Source organism: Hemibagrus wyckioides, linkage group LG10 (assembly GCF_019097595.1).
Source record: "Hemibagrus wyckioides isolate EC202008001 linkage group LG10, SWU_Hwy_1.0, whole genome shotgun sequence".
Classification (NCBI taxonomy): Eukaryota; Metazoa; Chordata; class Actinopteri; order Siluriformes; family Bagridae; genus Hemibagrus; species Hemibagrus wyckioides.
Window position 1 is genome coordinate 13,652,450 of NC_080719.1, and position 24,201 is coordinate 13,676,650.

Below are 24,201 nucleotides of genomic sequence, written 5' to 3' on the forward strand. Positions count from 1 at the left end.
ATACTGCCAGTTGTTTCACATTTAGACCTCTGGGTATTACAAAAAATATATTTATGTATTTTATTACACTTCATCCGTTGCCAATAAAAGCTGAAAAAGAATTTAGACAGAAAATGTATATAATGTCTGTTTTTCTTTTCACACATAGAGGACTGTACGGATGTGGACTGAAAAGGCGGTTTTACCTCTGATGATAGTCAGCTTGGCCTGGACGCTGACCTCGCCTTCGCTGTTCTCTGCCACACACTCATAGATGTTCTCGTCTCGTGGAGCTCTCAAAGGCTGGATACGAAGTACGGCTCCAGCACCTTCATCGAATTCGATGGTCTGCAGATAGAAAGGTGTTTGGTTAGAAAACCCCTCTTATGATCGCACAGAATACGCCATAAGACCAAATGTATGTGGAGTCCTGACCAGGGCACCCACATCCTGTTCCAAAGGCATAGCATTATTACGGAGTAGATTTTAGACAGAGTACGAGTACAAAATTCTGTTACTTGGCGTTGACGACTGCTTAGAATTAATCAGGGTTACAATGGAACATTATCTTTAGCTCTGTTTATAATTGTTGTATGACAGCTGTGTGCTGCTAGTGATTATCTAAGCAAATAGTCATAATTCATTCTGAAATATGTCCAGATTTTTATTGTTTCAACTGTATCATCAGTGCGGCAACATATGCTGGGCTTCCGTCACATAGTCACATCACCATTTTTCATGAGTATGAGTAAATGATCACATAACTAGGACAACTAGGGCTATAGTACTAAAACTGTGGACTCTCACTCACCCCCGTTAGTTCTCAGATCCCACTTTTAATGCAAGATCTTTATGTATGTTAAACAATAAACCTTATATTGCGAATGACTTTTTTTCCCCCGTGCTATTTCATCAGACATCACCCTAAGTGGATGTTGCATGGACAAAGCGCTGTTGTTAGTGACTGACACTGTGGGTGGCTTTTTACAGGAGGCTCTAAAGGCATCGCTAACGAGACGCAGTGCAGTAGGTACACACTGGCCTGCCGAGTGCATGGATCAATATCAAAACAATGGCTGGAAGGAAACTCGAATCAATTTAAGCTCCTCATGAAGCCACTTTTAAATGATAAGATGATCATTTGAGCCAAGATCGTTAAAACACTTGGGATTGAAACCACACAGTAAAGGAGAAAGGACGAGATTGGCAATCTGTGAGCACATTATGGAATCTGTCAAGTCAAGTTTTCCATCCGTCTTGAACGTTGACGGCATGGTTAGCACTGAGCCAGTTTTAATTAAGGCGCGCTGAGCATCAATCAGGACTCTACAGCTGCCATCTGTGCTCTGACAGAGGAACACAGCAGACAAACATCATAAATATGGTACAACTTGTCTCTGCACACAGAGTACAACACAATGCTAACAGCAAAATTCACATTCAGCAGGCAAAAAAAAATACAAGAACAGGATAGTGTTTTATGCAGTATGTGTTTTTTAGCGTGGCGAGGTGTGTAGAGCGTCACTTTGTGCCTCACCTCGATGCGTTGAGAATTGACACGCTTTCCTTTTTTATTCCAGGTCACTCTCGGCTTGGGGTCCCCTGTTGCCTGGCATACGAAGGACACCACTCCTCCAGAGACGCCAATCATGTCTACAGGAACTTTGGTGAACCTAGGTGGAGCTGGTAGAGGAGACAAAAAAAGAAGAATGATTACTGGGCTCACTCATTGGAAGTCTGCTGTAATAGCAATAACTGCATTACTAGAGTAACAATAAATTATTGTTATGGGGGCATGTTATTTGCCCCCACTGTTATTGCCAGTGCGATCGGCCATAACATAAAGGAGGCATAACAAGGGTCTGGAATTTGAGTGAGCTTGGGGCTTTCTCATCTGGGTAATGGAGAGCTGTTAGGAATAGTGGGGAGTACTAAGAAAGAAAAAAAAAACATAATAGAGAGAGCATGGTCCAATAGCGCTCGAGCCAAGAGATGACTTGGTCCCATGCATCAAAATGGCAGTAATTATGCTACAGACAATCTGCACATTTTGACCATTAATATTTGAAAGGAACAATGAATAAAAAATCACAAAACCTTTTGTCTTGATTTCTAATGCCCCTGTTACTGCACTCATTCCAAAAGCTCACACAAATTCCTGAATAACTAATGGCATCCATGGAAACATATTAATCAAGGTTTTCAGCAAGACAAGAGATGATATAAACACAGTATTTTCTAAACCATAATAAATACCGATATATTCATATAAATGAACAGCTAATGCTTTGTTACTGCATAGGGCAGAATGGATACTAGCTTTTGAATGAAATATGGATAGACTAAATACACGTCTAACTCTTCTTGCATCACTATTTCATCCAATCCAACATTAGCAGGCTCTAATATCTCTCTGTCTCTCCCGGGTGCCTAAATTTCTTCTGGATCGAAGGCCAATCTAAACACAACTAGATGTAAGAAGAAAGTCTCACTAGTAACTTGTTAAAATCCAGCAAATGCACATATACGGAGAGATGATCAAACGAGTGAGCGAGCACATCAGATTAATTATTAAGAGTCCGCAGGCTGAGCAGCCTGAGCAGGAGGAAGAGATAAACACACATATAGGCGAGTTCCTGTACTTATGCAGGACAAGGAGAGGAGCAAAAAGCGGGAGTGTGATGGAACCAAAGCATTATAAATAAATGGCTGCTTTGCAAGTCCAACGTCCATCACCCCCTGATCATACAGACATAAACACACACGCTTGCACTCATTTTAAATTGTGTGAGTCATATGGCTTGTTGCAGAAAGGATCAAAGTGGTCATGCCACTCTTTGATGTCATGTTGCCACGAGGCTTTCCAAAGCTATTTCCTCTGTCGGGAATTAAGGATCATAACCAAACGCAGTACACACTCTAACAGGATGTCAAGCTTCTTAATACAATGACATTGTAAAGGGCACCGAAATGCACTGGATAGCTACTGACCGCCCAAATGCCCAGTTGTATTTGGAATCTGAAGCAATGGCTGGGTTCCATCACCGCATGGCTGGAGAGAACACACTTCGCATGCCAATAAACTTATTCTATGCAAATATTCTGAATCAGTCATGCTGTATGAGGAACTGAGTCAAGCTTGATCACAGGGTGAAGCAGAGGTGGTTGTGTATCCCGTAACCAGAATGACTCGACCAATATGACATTTGTGCTCTAGGGTTCTTTGTCTTTTGCGCATAGTACATATCAGAGTTATTGTAAAAACAGTACCAATCCCATAATGTCTGACATCAGTGACATTGTGAGCTACATGAACCAAGATTTCACAACTTAGTCACTCTATGGTTCTAAAGTGATTATGGCCATAATGTAGGCCATCTAAAATAAGACTTTTCCCCACTGTAAAGATACAAAATCAAATACTCTCGCCTCTGTTAGTTAACTAAAATTGGGGAAATAGTTTGCCTAAGGTTGCCCAACTTTTCAGCAAAATGATATAAGCTATTCTAAAAAAACCAACAGACATTTTCATCCCAGTTGATAATTTGACTGACACTTTGATGCAAAGCTTACAATTAAGAGAGATTTGTGAGCACACTAACTGCTAGATGAAGGATAGGGGTCAAATGAAATGTGTGTAGGGAGGCAGTTATTCGGTGGGCGGTCTTAGACCGACTAGACCTTTGGAAAGGACAGCAGCTCAGAGACAGCAATGTCGTACTCATCTGCAGTTGTGAAGCAGGAACGCAGTTTGTAGACAAAGCTCTCTGTACAGTCTATGTCCCTATCTTTATCTATAATAGTGACTGAAAGAATAAGGTTGTGAGTACAGGCAATAGAAATGAAGTTCCTCTGTAAAGCTGCTGGCCTCAAAAATCCAGCCTCTAAATTGAGGGGAGACAATTTAGGTAGTTTAGGAACCTTACAAGGATGACCCCTGGCCAGCTCCCAGCAGAGCTTTGTCAGGCATGTCCTACTGAATGAAGACCACTGAGCAGAACAAGGACCCACTGGAGAGATTATATCTCACACTTGGTTTGTGAATGTCTAACGATCCCAGAGGAAGAGCTGGAATCTGTGGTAAGGTATAGATAAGTCTGTGCTTACCTTCCCAGCCTGCTGACCCTCACAAGGACAAGCAGAAGGAACATTTATAGGTTAAAGCATGCTGAAGGATACATTTTGGCAGTACTGGTAGTGCTCATAACCTTCTAATCAATAGTCCAAAGCATTAACCACTGATCATTCAGTTCCTATTCACCTGCTTGCTAAATTAACTAAGCTCCCTATTCACTATTATAAAATGTAGAATTAATGTTTCATGGTATCAGTTGGCTTAATCCTTCAATAATGACCTTTAGAAATAAAAGTAGACCCTATTAATAGCTTCTATGGATACTCCCTCTTAATATTCTGTTGTGTAGGCTTCACAACTTCATTAGCAAGAACTCTGGCTTGTGATCATCACCCTGATCAAGTGTTCATCTGTCTTTCACTTGTTTCCACTTCCATTTCAACAAAAATAAATTGAATTGAATTGAAATTGAATTGAACTCAATAAACCATGTTTCTATTGTTTTCTTAATTCCCAGTTTCATAGTTTGGAGCAAGAGACTTCAGGTATCTCAGGTCTCTGGAGTTTTATGGAAGTGACCTTGTTTACCTATGTTAAGGATTACAGGGTTGATATTTCCATCATAAACATGACAGCCTGTGTGTTTGACTAAGCTACCCGTTATTATTGAAATCAACTATATAAACATACTTTGTGCTAGCATCAAGCTGCCTAAGGTCCCATTTCTCATTGAGTAAAATGAAAAGAAGGTCAGAGAGAGCTAAGGGTGGGAAAAATGAGTATTGAAAATGACACATCAGTTGCAAGAGAATAAAAGAGCTGTTTATATCCTATAAGTTAATCTTTTAACCATGCCACAAGCACAATAATACACACAAGAGAACAATCTAGAGTTATACCCTCACTGGCTGTTCTTGAATACTCATACAATAACACTACCAGGAACTAACTTGTTTTAGAGGATGTTCCACAACAATAAATTGATTTTTTTTTTTAAAAATGACACATAATAAAAACTACACTCACTGGCAAGTTCATGTGGTCAAATACTAGGAAAATGATCAACTTTGAGGTAGCAACAGTAACTGCATCAGGCTGTATCACCTATCATCTTTTCTTCTAACAGCACTCACACTTCCGTTTCATTCATTTCTTTGTGGTATTTTGTAATTATTAATATTAGAAATGATGATTAAGGTAATTACGATACCTGTAGCAGCCTGTACCTAGCGCAACCATAAAGCCTACATGACTCACTACCTTATCATCAGTGCGTAGGCTACATCTTTGTCAATAGTTTTTGCTTTTAGCACTTCATCACATGAATCTGACAACCACAAGACCAACTCAGAGGTAGATACAAACAAATAAAGGGTTGCTCAAGTTGAATAATGTTGCTGCAGGTTCAGACTGCATACACACCAAGGAGTTTATGAAATGGAAACTTGCATTGTCTGTTGATTTACTGCACACACTTTTCCTCTGTACGCTGTATCCTAGAGTACCTTAGGTTCAGGTTTTTCCCACCATGGTAATGACCACCACCCAGCTGGGCAATTTGAGGCTTGCTAATACTTGCTAATAATAAGAGAATAAAAAGCTCACACCACAGTCAGATGTTTTGCCATGATTCTTTCGAGACTTTGGTAGGTTGTCAATGTAAAAAAATGGAGTAAAAAAAAAGGAAATTCTTTGATCTGATTCTTTGGCCTGGTGTTCCTGAACCTGAATCTACATCCTACATCCTTTTCTTGGATACGAAATATATATATTTTTAATTATGTTGACATATAAAGAGCAGTGGGGCTTAACCTCTCCCACATTCACAGAACTTATAAACACTGGGTTTACAAGTCTATTAACTTATCAGGAGATAAATGTGTGACCAGACAGTGTACGTTGGTGTTTGTAAGCGCACAATCAAACCAATAACAGGCAAACCGCCCACTGCTAACAGGGAGAAGGACTGTGCAAGTGAGAAAGTAAGGAAGAATAAAAGAAGTAGAGAAAGAAAAAGAGCTGCACTGTGTGTGGTGGATTTTGGCCATTCTAGGCATGAAGGCACTTCATTTTATTTCCAAATACATCATCCTCTTTGAGAAGCTCCAGCTGGACCTCTTTGATAAGAAGGCCCCTTCTGGCCCCTCTGTTCAGTGTGCCTCTCACTATCGGCTCTAATGGGAGGCCAGAGGTGACACACACACAGTTAGATGACTAACACTATAATCGATAAAAACCTTTCGGAGCTGAAAAAAGGCTTCCATTATGAGTGGAATTAGAGACGTGGAAGCACAAAATGGCAGCACTATTTACTGTTTTTTTTCCCCCCTACAAGCAGCGATGGGAATGAAAGGCACTTGTCGTCTATCTTATTTTTAAAATAGGTACCTTTCAAACACTGATTGATGCTAATCTGTAGGGGTGAACGGAACATTTGGGCATAGTGAGGGTGTTACACACCCTTCTCCTTCAAAGGCCCAATTACAGAATTGTGTTCCCTGTGCACACTAGTGCTCTTGATTTAAAAAAAAGAAGCAAAGAGCTCATTTGAGAACCACGTACGATTAAGTGTGCACGGCATGCGTCCACTTTATAGCTACTCGAAGTAATGACTGGACAAGGTTCTTTTGTACATGCACATGCAGTTCATAGAGAACGAGGGTGTATTTTACTGGCTGCTGGACGGAAAAGAGGCTGCTTCAGCATGGGTCTTCAGCTCTGAAGCCACCTGTCTCATCAGACACACTCTCGTATCTCTCGCTTTCTCTGTGTCTCACTAACCAGCAGCACCTCTGTCCCCAGTGTAACCAAATATAATTAATCAGGACACAACGTTCACAAAGACCTGGTCATCGCTATGGAAACTTCCCATCCTCTCACTTTCTCTCGTGATGGGTAGTCGACTGCTGTGAAGGTTTTTCTAATGAGCAGACGGGAAAAAAAAACAATAATCTTAGATCTCCTTGGTGTGCATGTGTAGAGGCATGCGGGAAGACTCTAAGGATCTTCATAGCAGAAAATTGAGGCCACGTTTGTGTTCTAAATTTGCCCACTCTCATCTCTCTGATCAAACGGCTTACAAGTTGTGTAGCTGTCTAAAGTTTTTCTTTGCTGTTTTTTAAATCCAGACGGAGTCCAAGAGAGCAGAAATGGCCTTGCTTTCTGAATCAGAAGGATGCCATTGATTCCTTCTCTCTCTGAGGATTTGTGGGACACGAGCCAATCATGGACGTCTGTTCACAAAAAGAATCGGGCCAAAATCGAGCAGTAAGTGCGCTCCTCCAAACAAATTCCAAACAAACTCATCATCGTTATCAGATGTGCCAAATTTGCTAACAAGTCAGTCCTAGAAAGCAGAGTTTTCAGGTGTCCTCCAAATCACTATAGCAGACGGTCAAAAATTGGCACCTCCGCCTTTTAATATTGCATAAGTGACAACTAAAAATGGCGGCTGACTTCACATCAGTCAAAGGTAGCATGTCTTTGCCTTCACCCTCTAGAATTAGAATGCGTCCTGTGATGGAGGACAGCTACATAATGATGAGGGAATTGGTATCACCTAAATCAGAAGAAAACTGGTTTGAAAAAAGAAACATGCTGGACTAGATATGACAGTAGGAGAAAATCTCATGAATTATACAAGGTCATTTTGAACATAGAGCTCTATCCTTTCTATATCCTAATGTGATTCAGCGGGATCCTCAAAGGTGACATCAGAGAAGGCATGTTCACTGTCTCCTCTTTCACGTAGCCCCAGTGTGTGGTAGACTCTGTTTCTGCTAGATAATGATGACTCGTCTCATCCTTTTCTATTGCTCTCACAGTGTTCTGCACAGCAGAATCAACTGGGAATCTGGGAACAGGAAGAATAATAATAAAGAAGTAGTGAAGCATTAACAAGACGAATCTGAGGGTTCTTTTCTGATGTTGTCTTTCAAGTTCTGCATCTCATATTATTTCTAAATTCGGTGTACAGATATTGTTTTGGGGGACAGCTACACAAGTCAGGATTCAACAGGTAAAACTCGGTAGATGTTCGGGAAGGCATATGTGGTGGCTGCTTTTAAAATGTCTGTCTGATACAAGAGTCTTAGAGACTCAAAGGAAGAATCTAACATTATTCAAAGCCTCCTGAGGGAACAGGAAATGGTTCACAGAGTTTGCATGAATGGCCACCTGCAGACTTTGCTAAGTGCTTTGGAAGCTGCTTTCGGCAAGAAAAGGAAATAAGGGTTCAGGAAAGAAAAAATGTTTTCCTCTTCGTTTAGCTTCATGTGTGATTGCTCGACTGAGGTGGGTATATAATGACCATACTGATGATTGTAGCTGTAAAAATGTTGAAATGAGATGAATAAATTAAGCTAAAAGCAGGGATGTAATAAATCTAAAACAATGAGATGCTGAATATTTAAGGCTTTCCAAAAAAAAAGCCTTTCTGTAAAAAACTAAACAATTCCTGTTGCCCATGCTTAAGTCTGAGTTATTTCAATAGATTAGCTAAACCACAAACCCACACATATGATCGGAAACACAACCAGAATTTAACAACCAATGTACGGTCTTAACCAGAGAAATAGACAGACCGAATTTCCAGACCGACTCTGTTCAAGACTGCTGCGACATTCAGCAGTGGCATTTTTTCATATTTGCATTCATGAATATTTGATTTCTTTTGTGTGGTGAAACAAGTAGAAGCAGTTCTCAAGAACGAGTTAATATATGTTTTTAAACAATTGTATGAAAATGATGTTCTGTTGTTTTCACCTTTCCACTGAAATGGAGCAATGAGCCATCGCTCTGTGAGCCAGTAGCTGTGTAAGACTTTGCAGCCACTTCACTCTGGACAGTGCTTCTGTTAGCATTCACCACATTTCAATATCAAAGCATTCCATGCTGAGCACTGGATCCTGAAAATGCCCTCAATCTCTCTCTCTCTCGCTGTCTCTCTTTGAGGCCACCAGTGGATAGATCTGTCAAAGAATCTCAAGATCAAACCACAGAACTGAGCCAAACCTCACCCTGTTGATGAATAATGCCCTCAACTTATCATTAGAAAGAGAAAAGCAGTAGAGTATTATTATTCTGCACTGTATTCTTTAAAACCTGCCGGCTTGCCTAGTTATCCTACAGCAGGGGTCACCGTTACTGGACCGCAGGTCCAGATGCTCGAAAAGACATAGTCGATGAAAATGTATCAACAAAATTGCCATAGTTCAATGACTCTGGCTTCTGCAGCAGACAGATCATATGCAGTTCTGTCAATTATTTTGCTCAATGTAGCAAAAATACTAATTACAGAGAGAGATAAAGCCAGCAGAAAGGTTTTTTTAAAGCAGCTTCGATGACACTTTCTATTCAGACCTGTATAGTGATGGTTAAAGATGATTAGACAGAAGGAAGTATTCTCTGCTACAATATGTAAAGCAAATGTCTCATCTGTTCTCAGTAAAAGTGTACACTGGAATGAAAATGTTGCAGGACTTGCTGGATTTTTTCCTTTAAGATTATAATAAAAATCAGAAACTTCAAAGATAGAAATCTTAAAAATATATACTAGGGAAAAATATCCACACATTTATAAGTAAGAAATTTCATTGTAACAGCAGCTTCACAGCATTTAGTTGCCCTGTAGGGTTCTAGGGGTGCAAATTTCTGGCGCACTTTAAATATGAGAGCTGCAAATCTGCTTACAGACGAAGCAGTGGGAGTGATTTAGAGGCAGTGAGGATGGAGGTGATGCGTGATGGGCGAGGTAGGAAGGTCAACTTCGACGCCATCTGCTGCAGATGGTGACAACTACGCCAACTACTGCAAAAACGTGGTGACAGACAAGACTCTGTGAGACGTGATTCAGCGAGGATGAGCAAGCAAGAAGGACCAAAAGAGTTAGAGAGCAAAACCGATCTGATGTAATAAGCATCCCGAAAGTACCTCTGTCATTTTGCCGAAGCCGGTGACATGACGCTGAGCAGAGCTGAAAGGGAAATTTCAGACTGGGAATTTAGAGTGGCAGGTGGGCTTCAGAGTGGCTAAGAGTGGAAACAGGTAATGAGAGATTTTAAGCAGCCACCTATAAACTGAGTAGACATGCAGAGGGAATGAGACAGGCAGAGAAAGAGAGAGAAAGAGAGAGAAAGAGAGAGAGAGAGAGGCAGCTGAAGAGAGAGTTGGTGAGCTTTCCCAGGGGCATTGAAGTTTTTCACTTGGCAGCTTCACAGAAAAATTAATTACTGAAATCACCCCGTCATGTTCAACCCAAGTCTATCAGAATTAAGAGGTGTTGGCGAGGACACGCTTTGGAGACATACTCTTAAAAAGATTGCATGAGACCAAAAATCACTCAGCAAATAAATCAGGGGGATTGAAAATAGAAATATATGAAGGGGAAATGATTTACTGGTAGTAGGACCAAGAATTGGTTCATGTGGTCTGGGACTGGACCAATTTAATTCTCCTTAAGGTTAGGGAACAAAAAATCTGCTTCTGAATGTAAACCGAACTTACGATAATACACTGAATCATTTGCTTTTAGCTCTTCTACATCCTTTCGTTCATTTTCAGAGATGAAACATACCTTATGAATTGACATATGCTTTGAGTATGTTTTATCTGTGGTTATGTTCAAAATGTGACATTGTTAAAATTAAAAGGCAATGCAGGCTGCATTCTGAACAATATAGCCAGAGGTGCTGTAATCAACTATAGGCATTGAATAGCTTTTCATGTCAAATGTCCAGAGCTGGTTCTTTGCATTAACTTATACAACAGTCAGTTCTGGTCCACTAACCTGATTGGAAGAAGTGCTGTCCCTAGAACTCTAAAACTGTGTACAGTAGCACTGGGGTATTTTACTGCTTCTATTGCTTCACTTCTTCTGTGTTCATGAAATAAAATTATAATACGGTGCATTACACTGAACACGCTACTACATTCACAGTGGGCAGTCCATGTGTTACATGGCAACATGTGATGCTCAATCCAGCTGTGGCTTCTTTTGGGAAATGTTTTTCTGGATGGAGCAAAATAAATAACATTTTTGAACATACTGTGTCTGAAATTTCATTTATTCTAAAGATCAAGTTACTGTCTGTTATTGTCTGAGTTTCTGTTATTGTCTGAAATCTCCAGTTTTCCAGGTGCTTCTCAAAAACATGCAGTTGGTGGAATGGCTAGGCTAAACTCCCCCTGGGTGTGAACTCTTTTGGTACCTGTGATGGACTTGTATACCGTCCTGTGAGCCTAGTGGTCTTTGGACATGCTTGGGATCCAGAACATAGCACTTAAAGAAGATTAATGAATGAATTACTAGTGAACTTCGGAGCAAAGCAGAAAATTGTGTGCATTTTTTCCCCAGTTGCTTATTCACATAATGCATGATAATGCAAAAATCATTTGCCTGATATATTCTGGATTCTGGTATAATGAATGCAGACAAAGAATCAAGCAGTTAAATTCTTTTGTGCAGATAGTGTGAATGAAAATCCTGCATTTGTGGTGTGCCACCATTACGACTGTATTTACTTAAGAAATTCTTGAAGACCTTTAATGAAAGAGCTCACAATTTTCCTCTTTTAATGAAAGAGCTCAAAGTTTTTCACAAATACCAAGTAAGAACATTTTAGTATCATGGTGTCAGTCCTCTATAAAAACATTCCATTATACTCTGCTTCCCCTAAAATATCACGAAATAACAAGCAGCCTGTGGTAATGTGCCATTACAAAAAGAAAAGTAATGCAAAATAGCATGCTTTCTGACTCGCCCCATATACCTTAATATAGATTCTTTACCAGTCTTATTGTGCTTTAGCCATGAACCTGGGGAAAAACAGAGGCCTCATTTATTGAGCAATAACCCAGTGTGTGTGTTGAGGCGAGCGAAAACACAAAGCAAGGGATTTTTCTGGCGCTGAACAGACCGCAAGGGGGTGAGCAGGGATATTCTGGGCGACACACACACTCTCACTGGACAGGGTGTGTGGTGGCTGGTGGTTTTAGAGGGTGTTAGAGAGCAGTGTAATAGAGGGGCTGGGTGTAGTCTGGGCACGGTTTGGCCGGAAGCATGGGGCTGGCTGTTTTTAGAGTGCATTACAGTGGAGGAGTGTGGGAAAATGACTGCCACTGCTGGCGGGAGATTGGGGAGATAGAGGGGTTATCTGATTATCTGCTTCCCCTGAGGAGCTTGGGGAGCGACAGATAAGAGGAGCTGAATAAAAAAAAAAAAGTGGGGTTGTGTATCACAACTTCCTAACTGATACGATTCACATCTTGATGTTCAGTGTTTGAAAGATACTCAGCAATATGATGTTAAGGTGTTTTGTTGAGCTGTAATACAGTATAATACAATGAATTCAACTGGATTTAACTTTTTTTTTGGGGCACCTTTTGCAAGAAAAAATTATTAGGCATTTATCACCACAATATGCAAATGAAGAGAGAGAGGCTTTAATAACTGTAATTATTATTATTAATATTAAAAAATAAAAATAAAATAATAATAATAATAATAATAATAATATGTCACTAGGCCTGCTAGGCACAAAGGCCACACCTCCTTCACCTTGACTGACAGATGCAAAGGCCATACCTTCTTCAGTCCTGTAGGACAGACTGGCACACAGGCCACACCTCCCTCACTAGGACTGACTAGGACTGACTGGCACATAGGCCAAGCCTTTGCTGGGCTTGACAGACTTAAAAGACACGCCTCCTTCACAGTGTATCCTTCAGCCAGGAAGGAGTGCTTGTCTGTGTTTCTGAACCTGTTTGCAGCTAATCTAATAAATGTAATGTCTGGATCTTACACTCTCTCAGACACACACACACACACTAGGCTTTATTACCACAGACAAGATTTATTCAAGGGCTCTTTTTTTTCCTTTTTGATTAAAAACGTCTCCTCCACTTATTGATTTATGGGAAAGGGTCGACATGGTAGAAGAAGCTTGCGGTGTGTGTGTGTCTGTGTGTGTGTGTTGGGGGGATGAATGACTGAATGGGAAAAGAGGATGACATCATGCTTTTGGCAATCTTTTCAAAAAAAGAGAGAGAGAGAGAGAGAGAGAGAGAGAGAGAGAGAGACGTACCCACTAGGGTTGGGGAAGAGTTTGTGAAGAAAGAGACAGAAAGAAAGTGGGGAGAGAGAGAGAGAGAGAGAGAGAGAGAGACATACCCACTAGGGTTGGGGAAGAGTTTGTGAAGAAAGAGACAGAAAGAAAGTGGGGAGAGAGAGAGAGAGAGAGAGAGAGAGAGAGAGAGATACCCACTAGGGTTGGGGAAGAGTTTGTGAAGAAAGAGACAGAAAGAAAGTGGGGAGAGAGAGAGAGAGAGAGAGAGAGAGAGAGAGAGAGATACCCACTAGGGTTGGGGAAGAGTTTGTGAAGAAAGAGATAGAAAGAAAGTGGGGAGAGAGAGAGAGAGAGAGAGAGAGAGAGATACCCACTAGGGTTGGGGAAGAGTTTGTGAAGAAAGAGACAGAAAGAAAGTGGGGAGAGAGAGAGAGAGAGAGAGAGAGAGAGAGAGATACCCACTAGGGTTGGGGAAGAGTTTGTGAAGAAAGAGACAGAAAGAAAGTGGGGAGAGAGAGAGAGAGAGATAGTTTACATACATGTTCAGACAGTTGAAGATCCACCTGCTTATTGTGTGTGTGTGTGTGTGTGTGTGTGTTTCGTAAATGTTTTCCTGTGTGTGCATATGTGGGGTTTAATGCTTTGAAGATCTCATCAAAACAGGTGGATGTATGAAAGACTTCATAATTAAGCAGCAATTAGAGCTCAGAGACTGGGAGAAACGCAGGAAACCATCCAATCAGCACTGGCCACAGTGTGTGTGTGTGTGTGTGCATGTGTGTGTGCGTGTGTGTGTGTGTAGGATACAGAATGGTGATTACAGTCGTGGACCAGAGGGAGACCGACTTTGCCCTGCCTGCTCATGATCTCAGCGTTACACACTTCAAGGGAAAGAGTAAAAAAAATGACCGTTTCTTTCAGTACTGCTTTGTTCACATGTACTTACGTGTTCATATGTTCACTGTGTTTATAAGATTTCATCCTGAAGCCTTGAGGCAAATTTTTCCAAAAGTCTGGATGGACTTTTTATGCAATGAAAATGTTTCTCGAAATGGCAGAATCAGTGGAAGCTTACGGAGTGGCCGATGCTGAGCACAATTATAGTTGCTCAGTCGTTTCTTAGCAATTAACCAACATATGTGAGGAAAAAATTTCACTGTTTTATTATTATTATTATTATTATTATTATTATTATTATTATTATTGTCTCGTTTCTACAGTCACAGTGTCTGTATGAAGGACAGGCATGTAAAAGCTAGCTAAATGATCCTCTCATAGAAGTTCACTTTGCTGTCTATGCTAAGAGTAAGAAAGTATTTGCATGGTGTCTTTTGTTTAGTAATTTATCAACAAATCTGAGGTAATTGTGGATATTATGAATAATAGGGTTTAGTCTATAGATATGTTTAATAGACTTACAGCTTATGTGGTACCTGCCTAAACTGTCCTCCTCTGATGCTAAGTGAAATTTGTGTTATTCAAGTTGCATATAGTCTTTTTTTTAGTAAATCATCAACAAAATCTGCGGGAAATGTTAATATTCCTGACAGCTGTGTCTTGTTTCCGCTGTCATTTTGCCTTTATGGTGTCTGTATACAAAAGTGAAATAATCCGCTTCAGTCATTAGCTAGTTTATGCTTGGCGTCGATGTTTCCTAGTTTCCTAGCAACAGTGTTCTCATGCCAATTGAATAAACTCAAGTTTCATATGAAAACACCAATGTGACACAGAATTCATTTTAATACAGCTAAAATGTTGGGATATTAACCTTACATGAAACGCTCTTATAACTCTCAGCCTCTCTGACAGGAAAAAAAAAAAAACCTCCTAGAACTGTGAAAAAAAGGGAGGGGGATGCTGATAACCTAAAATCATTAGTTGGGGTGAGAGAACACTAACAAGGGAGAAAGAAAGAGAGAGAGGGAGAGAGAGAGAAAGAGAGGTGGCAGACACAGCAATCATATCCTCTCCTGAAGAAAAAAAAAATCCTGTGCAGGATGGGGGATATGAAAGAAAAGAGGACAAAGCATGAGAACGGTCGCTGGACGGATAAAGACGGAGAAGAAAAGAGAGAGGTTTGCTGTTGTTTCTGAGGTTGAGGTGAATAAAGGATCAGTGAGGCAAGCTGGACTGATTAAATACTTGCTCAGAGACAAACATCAGCCAGGCGCTTGGCTTTACTGTCCCAACCGAGAAACAGAGAAAAGAGAAAGAAAAAATATTAATTCACCCAAGCTAACAAAGACACAGACAAGCAGCCAGCACCTCCTCCTCATCCTCTCCATCCTTATCTCTCCTGATCTTTCTTTTCTCACCACCTGAATTATCCCTGTTTTTACCTGGAGTCAGTGCAGGGGAACAGTGAGCTCTCATCTCTCTTTCTCTCTCTCTCTTGCTCCCTCACCTCTCTCTCTCTGCTTGTATTAGCAAAGAACCAGTACAGAACTCAGGATTGAGTGCATGAGAGACAGGGCAAATAAGAGACAAACAAAACAGTTCCACACCTAGCTTCTTCCCTAAAAGTGTGCGTCCACATCCACTTGAGTGTGTTAAATAAAGACCCAGTCTTTTAGAAGTAAATAAATACACTTTATACAGTGAACACTTTAATGTGGGAAACTGGTCCAAACCGGTTTTCTACACAGCAAGCTCCAAACCAGAGCCATGTTTCCTGACTCTGTCCCTTTAATTCAATTTCTTGCACTAACACAACTCATAAACTCATTTAAAGAAAAGCCTTTGATGAGTGTAGGTACTCTACAGTGTGTGCCCATGTTTATCATCTATCTCCTAGAGACTCGTAACAGGATGTGACCTGCAAGCTAGTGAGGTAAAATCTGAATAAAATCTCTCAATGACTCACTTCTTCTTGCAAACTCTGCCCACGAATTCTTATATTCGGGGACACGTCGATGTCGATAGTAGATTCGGCGTCAGTGATTGCAGGTATTAAAAACGAGCCGTGGTGAAAAAGCGATGTTAGCAAATCGGGCACAGATTTTCGGTTCGGTTTGACTTTATTGAAGCAATAACAGGCTGAGGTGTTCAGAAAAGAATAAACAGTTACATGCTAGCTAGCAATTTTATTTCTCTCAGTCATTAGCAAGTTCATGCTTGGTGTCAATATTTCTCAGTTGCCTAGCAACAGCCTACAAATTGAACTACTTGAGCTGTGTGTTCTTCTTCCAATGTCATAGGTACGCATTACCAAAATTACAACACACAAAACTATCAGTTATGAGCAGGAATTTGTGTTATACTGCATTTCCATCACTGTGATGCTTTTGTTAAACCCATTTCTTTTTTGTTTGTTATCACTATAAAAGCATCCTTCCCACAATGTAAGATTTGATGAATTGGTTTGAATTCTTGAAATATAGAAATATTTACGTAATGATAATGGGAAAAGATGACTACAGATGCTACTAATCGAGTTTTTGTGTTTTATCTACAGGCTTAATGAGTTTACCCTCAAAGTGCCGCTGCCTTTAATAAAGCAATCATTAAGAGTCCTATTAGGATCTGAGAGTGGCCAGTTAATATGTAGATTTAAGTCTTTGCTGGGAGACACCTTTGATGTTTTATTCATCTATTTATTCCACACATTTTCCTGAAAATATTTTACAGAGATTAAGCTCAGAGTCAGTTTAACACGCACTATAAATACTGTGATCAGGCATATCTAGGCGTCGGTGCCAGATCAGTTATCTGTGTCCATGTAAACATACTGATTCAAACAAAAAGGTAAAAAAAAACAAAACAAGCAAACTCCAGCAAGTTCACTACAGCATGTGTGCAGAAATAACAAACACTGTTCCGAGTTAAGATGCTTTTTTTTTTTTTTGGACTTACACAAGGCAAGCGAGCCACCGAGCAGCGGAGACAGCAGCAGGCTGCTCACACACAGCAGCGCGGCCATGTTGGGCACCATTCTGCACATGACCTTCGACCTGGCAGAAGAGCCACGGTCCCACGCGAAGCAGGGGAGGGGATGGGGTGGGGTGGGTTGGGGGCGTCAGCACGCTGGATGTTTAGCTCTCTGCAAAAGATAAAAATAATACAAAGTCTGTTAGCAAGGGTTTTATTTTTCTGCTCCACTGAGAATTCTTCAACAACAGCTACAGGTGATTTATGGCAACCTTTTTGCAGTCAGGGCAACTTTATCTATAATACATATTCCAAGCTTGATTTATGAACATGATCAAACTATTTGCATATTAAACTCATCATTTAAATGAGTACAACAACATTTTGGCTTTTTGGCCCTGAACTTCCCATTGAAATTACATATCAGATTCAAGCAGACGTTATTTAAAAGCTTCTTATACGCTGCATGCATTTGTTTCTCATTAAATTGGGAAAACAAGGAAATTTCATTTTAATTTTTTTTGGAAACACTGATATATGTAAATATTTTTTTCTTTGAAAACAACTAAAGAAAAACAGGTTATTTTTTAAAATGAAGCACTTAAATATACAGGGAAACTCACTTACACTATAGTGTATCACTTACACTAAACTGGAGCATATAAACACAAAATCATCTACATCACAAATATAATAAAATAAAGTGTAAATGTAATTTAAAAAAAATAATAAAAAATCAAACCTAGTTCCTAATTCCACTTCATTCATTCCTTTTTCTCCACTATCCAAGCCACCATTTATTTATTTATTTATTAAACTTCTACTGTTTATTTATTTATTAAACTACCGTTACGCAAATATATGAAATTATATTATATATATTTTTATATGAAATTAAAAACAGATGAACTGGGAAACACGCACACACACACACACACACATACACACACACACATATATAAATAAATATATATATATATATATATATACATTATAAAAACAAAATATATTTATAAAAACAAAAAATATAAGTGCTGGCCATGTGTTTGAAACTGTCAGGAAAAGAAACTGGTATCAGCTAGGTGACAGCTGTATATAAAGTACTCAGCACTGTGACAGTTATAAGCTCTGGGCTTAGAACTACAGCACAGGTGCGTGAATGTTCCTGAAGGCCACATGTTACATGCCGAATGTTATAAAATGAACAAAATTGCACAGTTTAAGGCAAGATCAGTGGCATACAGTGAAGTGACAGAATCAGACTTTTTTCCTCCAAGCAGCCAGAACTGAGGAGCTACATCTTATAAATGTGTCAGTGAATTGTGTCACTTTATAATTCCGGGGACTTCCACGTGGATTTCAGAATCAGCAGTGGCAGGTGAAGACATTTATTTGTCTGTCATAATGCAGGTAGAAAAAACAAACAAACAAAAAAAAATGTCCATTTCAGGCAATCCCAGTACACACGTTTGTTTCATGCATCTTAAAAATAAAAAAACACATTAACAATAAATCTAATATCATGTGTGTGCTGTTTGACCAACTTATGTGAAATGTCTGCTACGAGTCCATGTGCAAACTGCAGAAATGATACTGTATTAGAACGAGAGCATTTATATCATCCTCATTCATATCATGCTCAGACAGAAGAGTCAGAAATGTGACTGGTCTTAAATGTGCCCTGACATGATTATGGTTAATAACCCTAATTATCCAGACTTATTTTATATTCCAAATATCTAAAGAAATATGAGGTGAAAATAAAAGTGTGGGTTCAATAACTTTCTTTCAGTACCCTAATATGTCAGACCAGCCCAAACTCCTATTACTTTCTCACCTCACACACACACACACATTCTTATCTCCAGTTCCCATTATTCACTAATCTGCTAATCTTGTAATTACAGAGGCACCTATTGATATTTCCGCTGACAACAAATTGCTATTAATCCTCTGTGAGTGACTTGGTTGATGAGGTTGTAGAACACGGGATGAGAAACGCTAGCATGTGCTGTTAGCTGGCACTTTTATAAAAGATGCTAAGCGCACATTCGGAGTGCTGCTTGCTAACACATGTCACAGTATAAAGACTAGCCTATATTTTCTAGCTGTCTCCAGATTTTAATTAGCTACACGATATAATACCATAACCTCAACTATACCTAGAACCTTAGCTAACATTAACATTGCTAGGAAACGTGGATCCTGGTGTCAGTTACTTAGTGAGCTAGCATTAGGCTGCTAATATTTACACTGCATTAAACCAGTGATAAACAAAAGGGAGGCGCTAATACGATATTCGCTAATGTCATGTAATGCAATATAATGTAACCTTGCTGCTGTCACATGGAAAAATCCTGACATACTAAGGGCAAGATCTCAGCAGACTGAAAGCTAATAATGATGACTTTATTGCAGCACTTTACATAACACGCCAGACACACACACGTTTAACACACCCTCTCGACGTCTTCACTTCCTACACCTACCCGGAGGGTGCACTCTATGCACCGCTCACTCTAACAATAAGCCTTTTATGCTTTCTCCCTTGAGATCACCACTCGGCACAATGACTGCCACACACATACCTACACACACACACACACAAATACACATGTGTCAATCTGGCCCTTTGTTTGCCAGGCCTTTCCTGAGGGCCATGCAGTCACAACGTGAGAGTGAGGGCCTGCTGACAGGCAGTGTGTCAGAGAGCAGCTCGCTGTCAAAGCGCACAGCAACACCTGCATTCAGCTTCACCTTAACAAAAGACAGCAGCGGTGTAGCGCCAGGACTGCAGGAGCCACGTGCCGAGAGTGCAGGAAGTGACAGGGCCTTGGCTCTATGAGGCTCGGTGAGTCTGCTGTCACGTTTACAGTCAAGTGCTAAAGAAGCGGGACGCTGTTTCCTCTTTTGCTCACACTGAACTCTTTCTGCTGGAGATCTTCCATTCTGCAGTTCTGACACATCTAACAAGTCAGGCCTCGTCAACTTGCCATCATCACTCCTCTTGTTTGGAGGCCTGGTTTAACTGCACGTGAAATCAAAAATGGGCTTGGAGAAGATTTTGTGCAAGATTTTTTTTTAATATATCCGTACATGATTTCACATTGATAACCTAGTCTAAAAATATTCACTCCCATTTAAACATAATGTCGAGTTCTTTGGTGGAATCTAAAATGACTAAATCCCTTACCTTTTCCTATGCTTAAAAAAAGATTTTTCTGAGAGCAACGTTTTCATCGAGTCTCTTGTGCTGTCAGTACAAACTGAAAAACAGAGTGGCTGTGAGGAAAAGCGCCATACTGAGTCCAAAAAGCCTTTAAAATAAACTGGCAAAGCACAGCGCAGCACCAAAAATAGATTTGTTTGGTTTAGTTCTGGTCAGCTAAGTCATGTTCTTCTGTGCATTTGATAGCCATCATGTACATTACAGTTAGGAAGATTAGGAGTCTGAGGTAGCAATGTAGCATGTTTACAGATTAGCAGATTAATCAAAGAGTTTCAGTGCAGTTACATCCCCTGTGCAGACACAGCTGGATTGCTGTATGGCGTGGTCTGGAGTGAGGTATAGCAGGCAGTGGCTTGTGAAATATTTTGTGGACTCAGAGTCAAACAAAATGACTGAAAATCATTAAACCCACTGGAGTAAGGAACTTGATTCTTGCGGGGGGGGGGGGGGGATTCAGAAGTGTATTTGAGTCTGTATTTTCATATAAAAAAAAACCAAACAACTAGAGTAAGATTATCATCTGATCATAAAACCATGATGAAATGGGACGTCGTTTCAACACTATACACCGTTCAGGCATAACATTATGAGCAGTGAGAGGTGAAGTGAGTAACACTGATTATCTCCTCATCATGGTACCTGTTAGTGGGTGGGATATATTAGGCAGCAATGTTTTTGAAAGATTCTGATTGCTTGGATCAAATGTAGCAGAGTTTAGAGCTCAAGCACAAACACTGGACCTCTAAAAGCAAGGCTGGTGACTTGTGTAGTGTAAATAATCCACAAATAGGGGACACGTTTCTATGTGTAAATGTGAGTGAATATAAATTTTGAGGTCACAGGAATTGTTTCTTCAGTATTACTGCCAATGCTGAGATAATCCTCGCTGCAAAAGCAAAAATCCAAGGGGATGAGATGCACCTGATTCCTATCAGCTTAACCCATAACCCTGAAACAGACAGAGCTGTCTCTACCTACTGGATTATTTATTTATTTACTCGTTTACTCCCTTTGCCCAAGTCCCCAAGTAGGAGGTGCTAACTCAGGTCTGACTCCATCCCCTGGACCTTTTGTTTTTCATTGAGGAGTGCTTGCCAATATCAGTATCAGCATCACATGCAGACATGCACCTGCAAAAAAAAGAGGGGGGGGGGCACCTGATATGCTAATCCTTCTGCACTGCAACCTCCTAACTAAAAGCTAGCTCAATGTCCCTGGAGAGAAGAAGCAGGTGGTGTGTCACGTTGAGCTGATGCTCATCTTCCTGTTGATCACTTGCTCAAACCTCTGCACAGTCAGCTGGCGGAGGAGCGCTGTCACGCTGCTTTACAGGTGGAGAGAAATGGAGGTGAGCCAGGAATATCAACCAGACCGCAAATGGATGCATAACTACACTCTGTATCTAGGTGGAGAAAACTCTTTACATCATCGCTTGAACAGATTAATAATAGAGACGTCACAGAGCACGAGATGGCCGAGAGTCACTTTTGCACAGTGGCATCATGGGGTGGAGAATAAACGCAAGGCACGAGGCTTAGTAATGCATCCTTTTTCCAGTTTGGGTTTTTTTTTTTATCATTGTGAGTTCCAGCAGTCAGATGTAATCAGTGCTGCTCACACTGACTCGCCGGGTGCCTAATCCTGCGCATAGCCATGCATTATTAATGCTAACATGTTTGATTGGCTGAGAGAGAGTGAGAGACACAGAGTAAAAGGAAAGAGAATAAAAGTTAAAAGAAACGAGTGAGCTCGCTATGCAGAAGCTACACTTCAGAGCGGCATGAGAGAAATCCAAATGAAAAATAAAAGCCTGCCGAACAAGCTTTTGAAATTGACTGTGAAATGATATGAAGCAACGTTAATGAGAGAAAAAGTATCTGATTAACAAAAAACAAACAATATCGTCCATTTATTTTTCTTACATGAGAAATAATACTGTCTTACGCAGTAAAGTGTGAGCTACAGTTGTATACTCGTGCGTACAAATGAATGTGGATAAAAAACAAAAAACAAAAAAAACAAAACAAGGGCGGGTCCGTTTGGGAGCTGCAGAGCCACGGTGCTGTGTGTAAGGCGTCTACGTTTATGTGAGTTATGATTATAAAAACTGCAGAGCTATTTATCCTTAGGGAGAAAGAGGCGCTGACACATGGCAACGTTTCCCTGCTCTGCCTGCGGCTCAGACCTGCAGGCACTCTAGGGGTGTGTGTTTGAGTGTGTGTGTGTGTGTGTGTGTTCATTCAAATGGAAGGCCTGTCGTGTTGAACCACAAAAGAAGCAAAGGAAGGCCTGTGCATGCAGCAAATATGCATATGAAAATGTGAACAGTACAAAAGGAATGCAGCATAGGCATCGAGGAAAGAAGCAGATGCAGCAGGAAGACAAACAGAAACAGAAAAGAAAACTTGTGCACGTGTGTGTGTGTGTTTGTGTGTGTGTGTGTGTGTGTGTGTGATTTTTGATACCTCTGTGGGGAACAAGTGTCCCTATGTTGATAGGAAAACGTGCGTTCTGCTTTGATAGGAGAACATTCTGTGTTCCTGAGTTTTAAGCTTTCTCAGAGTGTGTGTGTGTATGTGTGTGTGTGTGTGTAAGCTCTGGGTAATAAGTGTGAAGTCAGAATCCAGGTTGCGGTCTCTTGTGTGTCAGATCATGTGAATTAAACAGAACAAAGTCATAACGAGCCTCCAATTAAAAGTCCAGATTCAGAGCTCTAGAGACTGACTCAATGCAGAGAGCAAATTAGCAGCTATGCTTGTGTATCTGTCATGAAGGTGTACAAGCTGTACATATGACCGACCATTAACGCTATGTAAGATACAGAAAAAGCAGGGAATGTAACACAAATGGTTAATCTGTATTAAATTGATACTTCTCATTTGCATAGGTCAGTGATTGTGCAATGAAAAAATTATATTGATAAATCACGCTCACGTGTATTCCAAACAGCTGTTAATTCCGAGAGCAGTTTTTGTGATAATTTCAGGATGGACTGCAGTCATTTTTCCTCTCCATTTAAAACCAAAACACATTTCACTCCCTGTATCAGTCAAACACTATACAAGACAAGGCCTCATTATTAAATATTTAGCCCTGACTGTGTAATCCACAGTGTTGCACCGCTACCTCTGCTCCTGCTTCTAGCATCTTCGCTGTTTTATTGTATGCGTCGGCTATCAAACGAAGAACGCGGCCTTGAGGTTCATAACTAAACCAAACAAATATCTATTTTTAGGGCTAATCTGTGCTGCAGACTGCTGGTTAGACCTTCATCATAGCTCTCCTTTGTCTCAACTACATGAAAAATGCAGAAATTGTAGCTGATTTTCTGGAAAATATTCTCAAAATATCTTTCTAAGATGGAAAAATGGATTTTTCTGCCTCCTATTGACTTTTATTATACTGTATTTACAAGGACACCTTTGTAAAGAAATCTTTTTTCTTGTAATTTGAAAGCACTGCCAGCTTTTTTAGATGGTTGCTTTAATACTCTGCTATTTTTAGACGAGTTGCCAGATCATGTGAATTTTAAACCTAGTCCAAAACCACTGTGTCCATGCCTCAACCTTCCATAGGGCTATGTTTACTTTTTAATTCTCATATAAAGCATATTATTGGATTCAAACAGGTTAAAGAAGGTTGTTGTAAAGCCTCTATCATAGTGCCTAATTGAATCGATGAAGCAGACAGTGTTCATTCTTCCACTGACATAAAAACCCAAAGAAACCCAAAAGCCATTAAATGAAATGAGGCAAACAAGCCTAATTGTGCATGAAGGGACTGTCGATTGTCCTTAATGTGACTCGAAGTGCGGCATGAGGCCAAATTACTTCAGGTTGTCATGTTCCTCTAAATCACTAAGCAGGTCCCACTTTGGGCTGGTGAGTGTGAGTGTGGATGTGGATGTTACTCTCCAGCACATCTCAATGGAACAGATCCGGTCAATTAAGCAAAAGAGCTGGGCCAAGTCAAATCAAATGGGTACT

The 24,201-nt window shown here is 40.3% G+C and overlaps 1 protein-coding gene across 12 annotated transcripts in view; it reads right to left on the reverse strand.

Annotated features, from left to right (window-relative positions):
- ptprsa (protein tyrosine phosphatase receptor type Sa) overlaps window positions 1–24,201 on the reverse strand; it is a 214,242-nt gene that overhangs the window by 101,876 nt on the left and 88,165 nt on the right. For all 12 annotated transcript variants that reach the window (XM_058400387.1, XM_058400389.1, XM_058400388.1 and 9 more), the window contains 3 exons: window positions 16,972–17,158; window positions 1,517–1,662; window positions 186–327 (listed from right to left, as the gene is read on the reverse strand). In XM_058400387.1, the coding sequence (XP_058256370.1) occupies window positions 186–327; window positions 1,517–1,662; window positions 16,972–17,059 (376 nt within the window). In that variant the 5' untranslated portion in view covers window positions 17,060–17,158. The remainder of the gene's footprint in view (window positions 1–185; window positions 328–1,516; window positions 1,663–16,971; window positions 17,159–24,201) is intronic.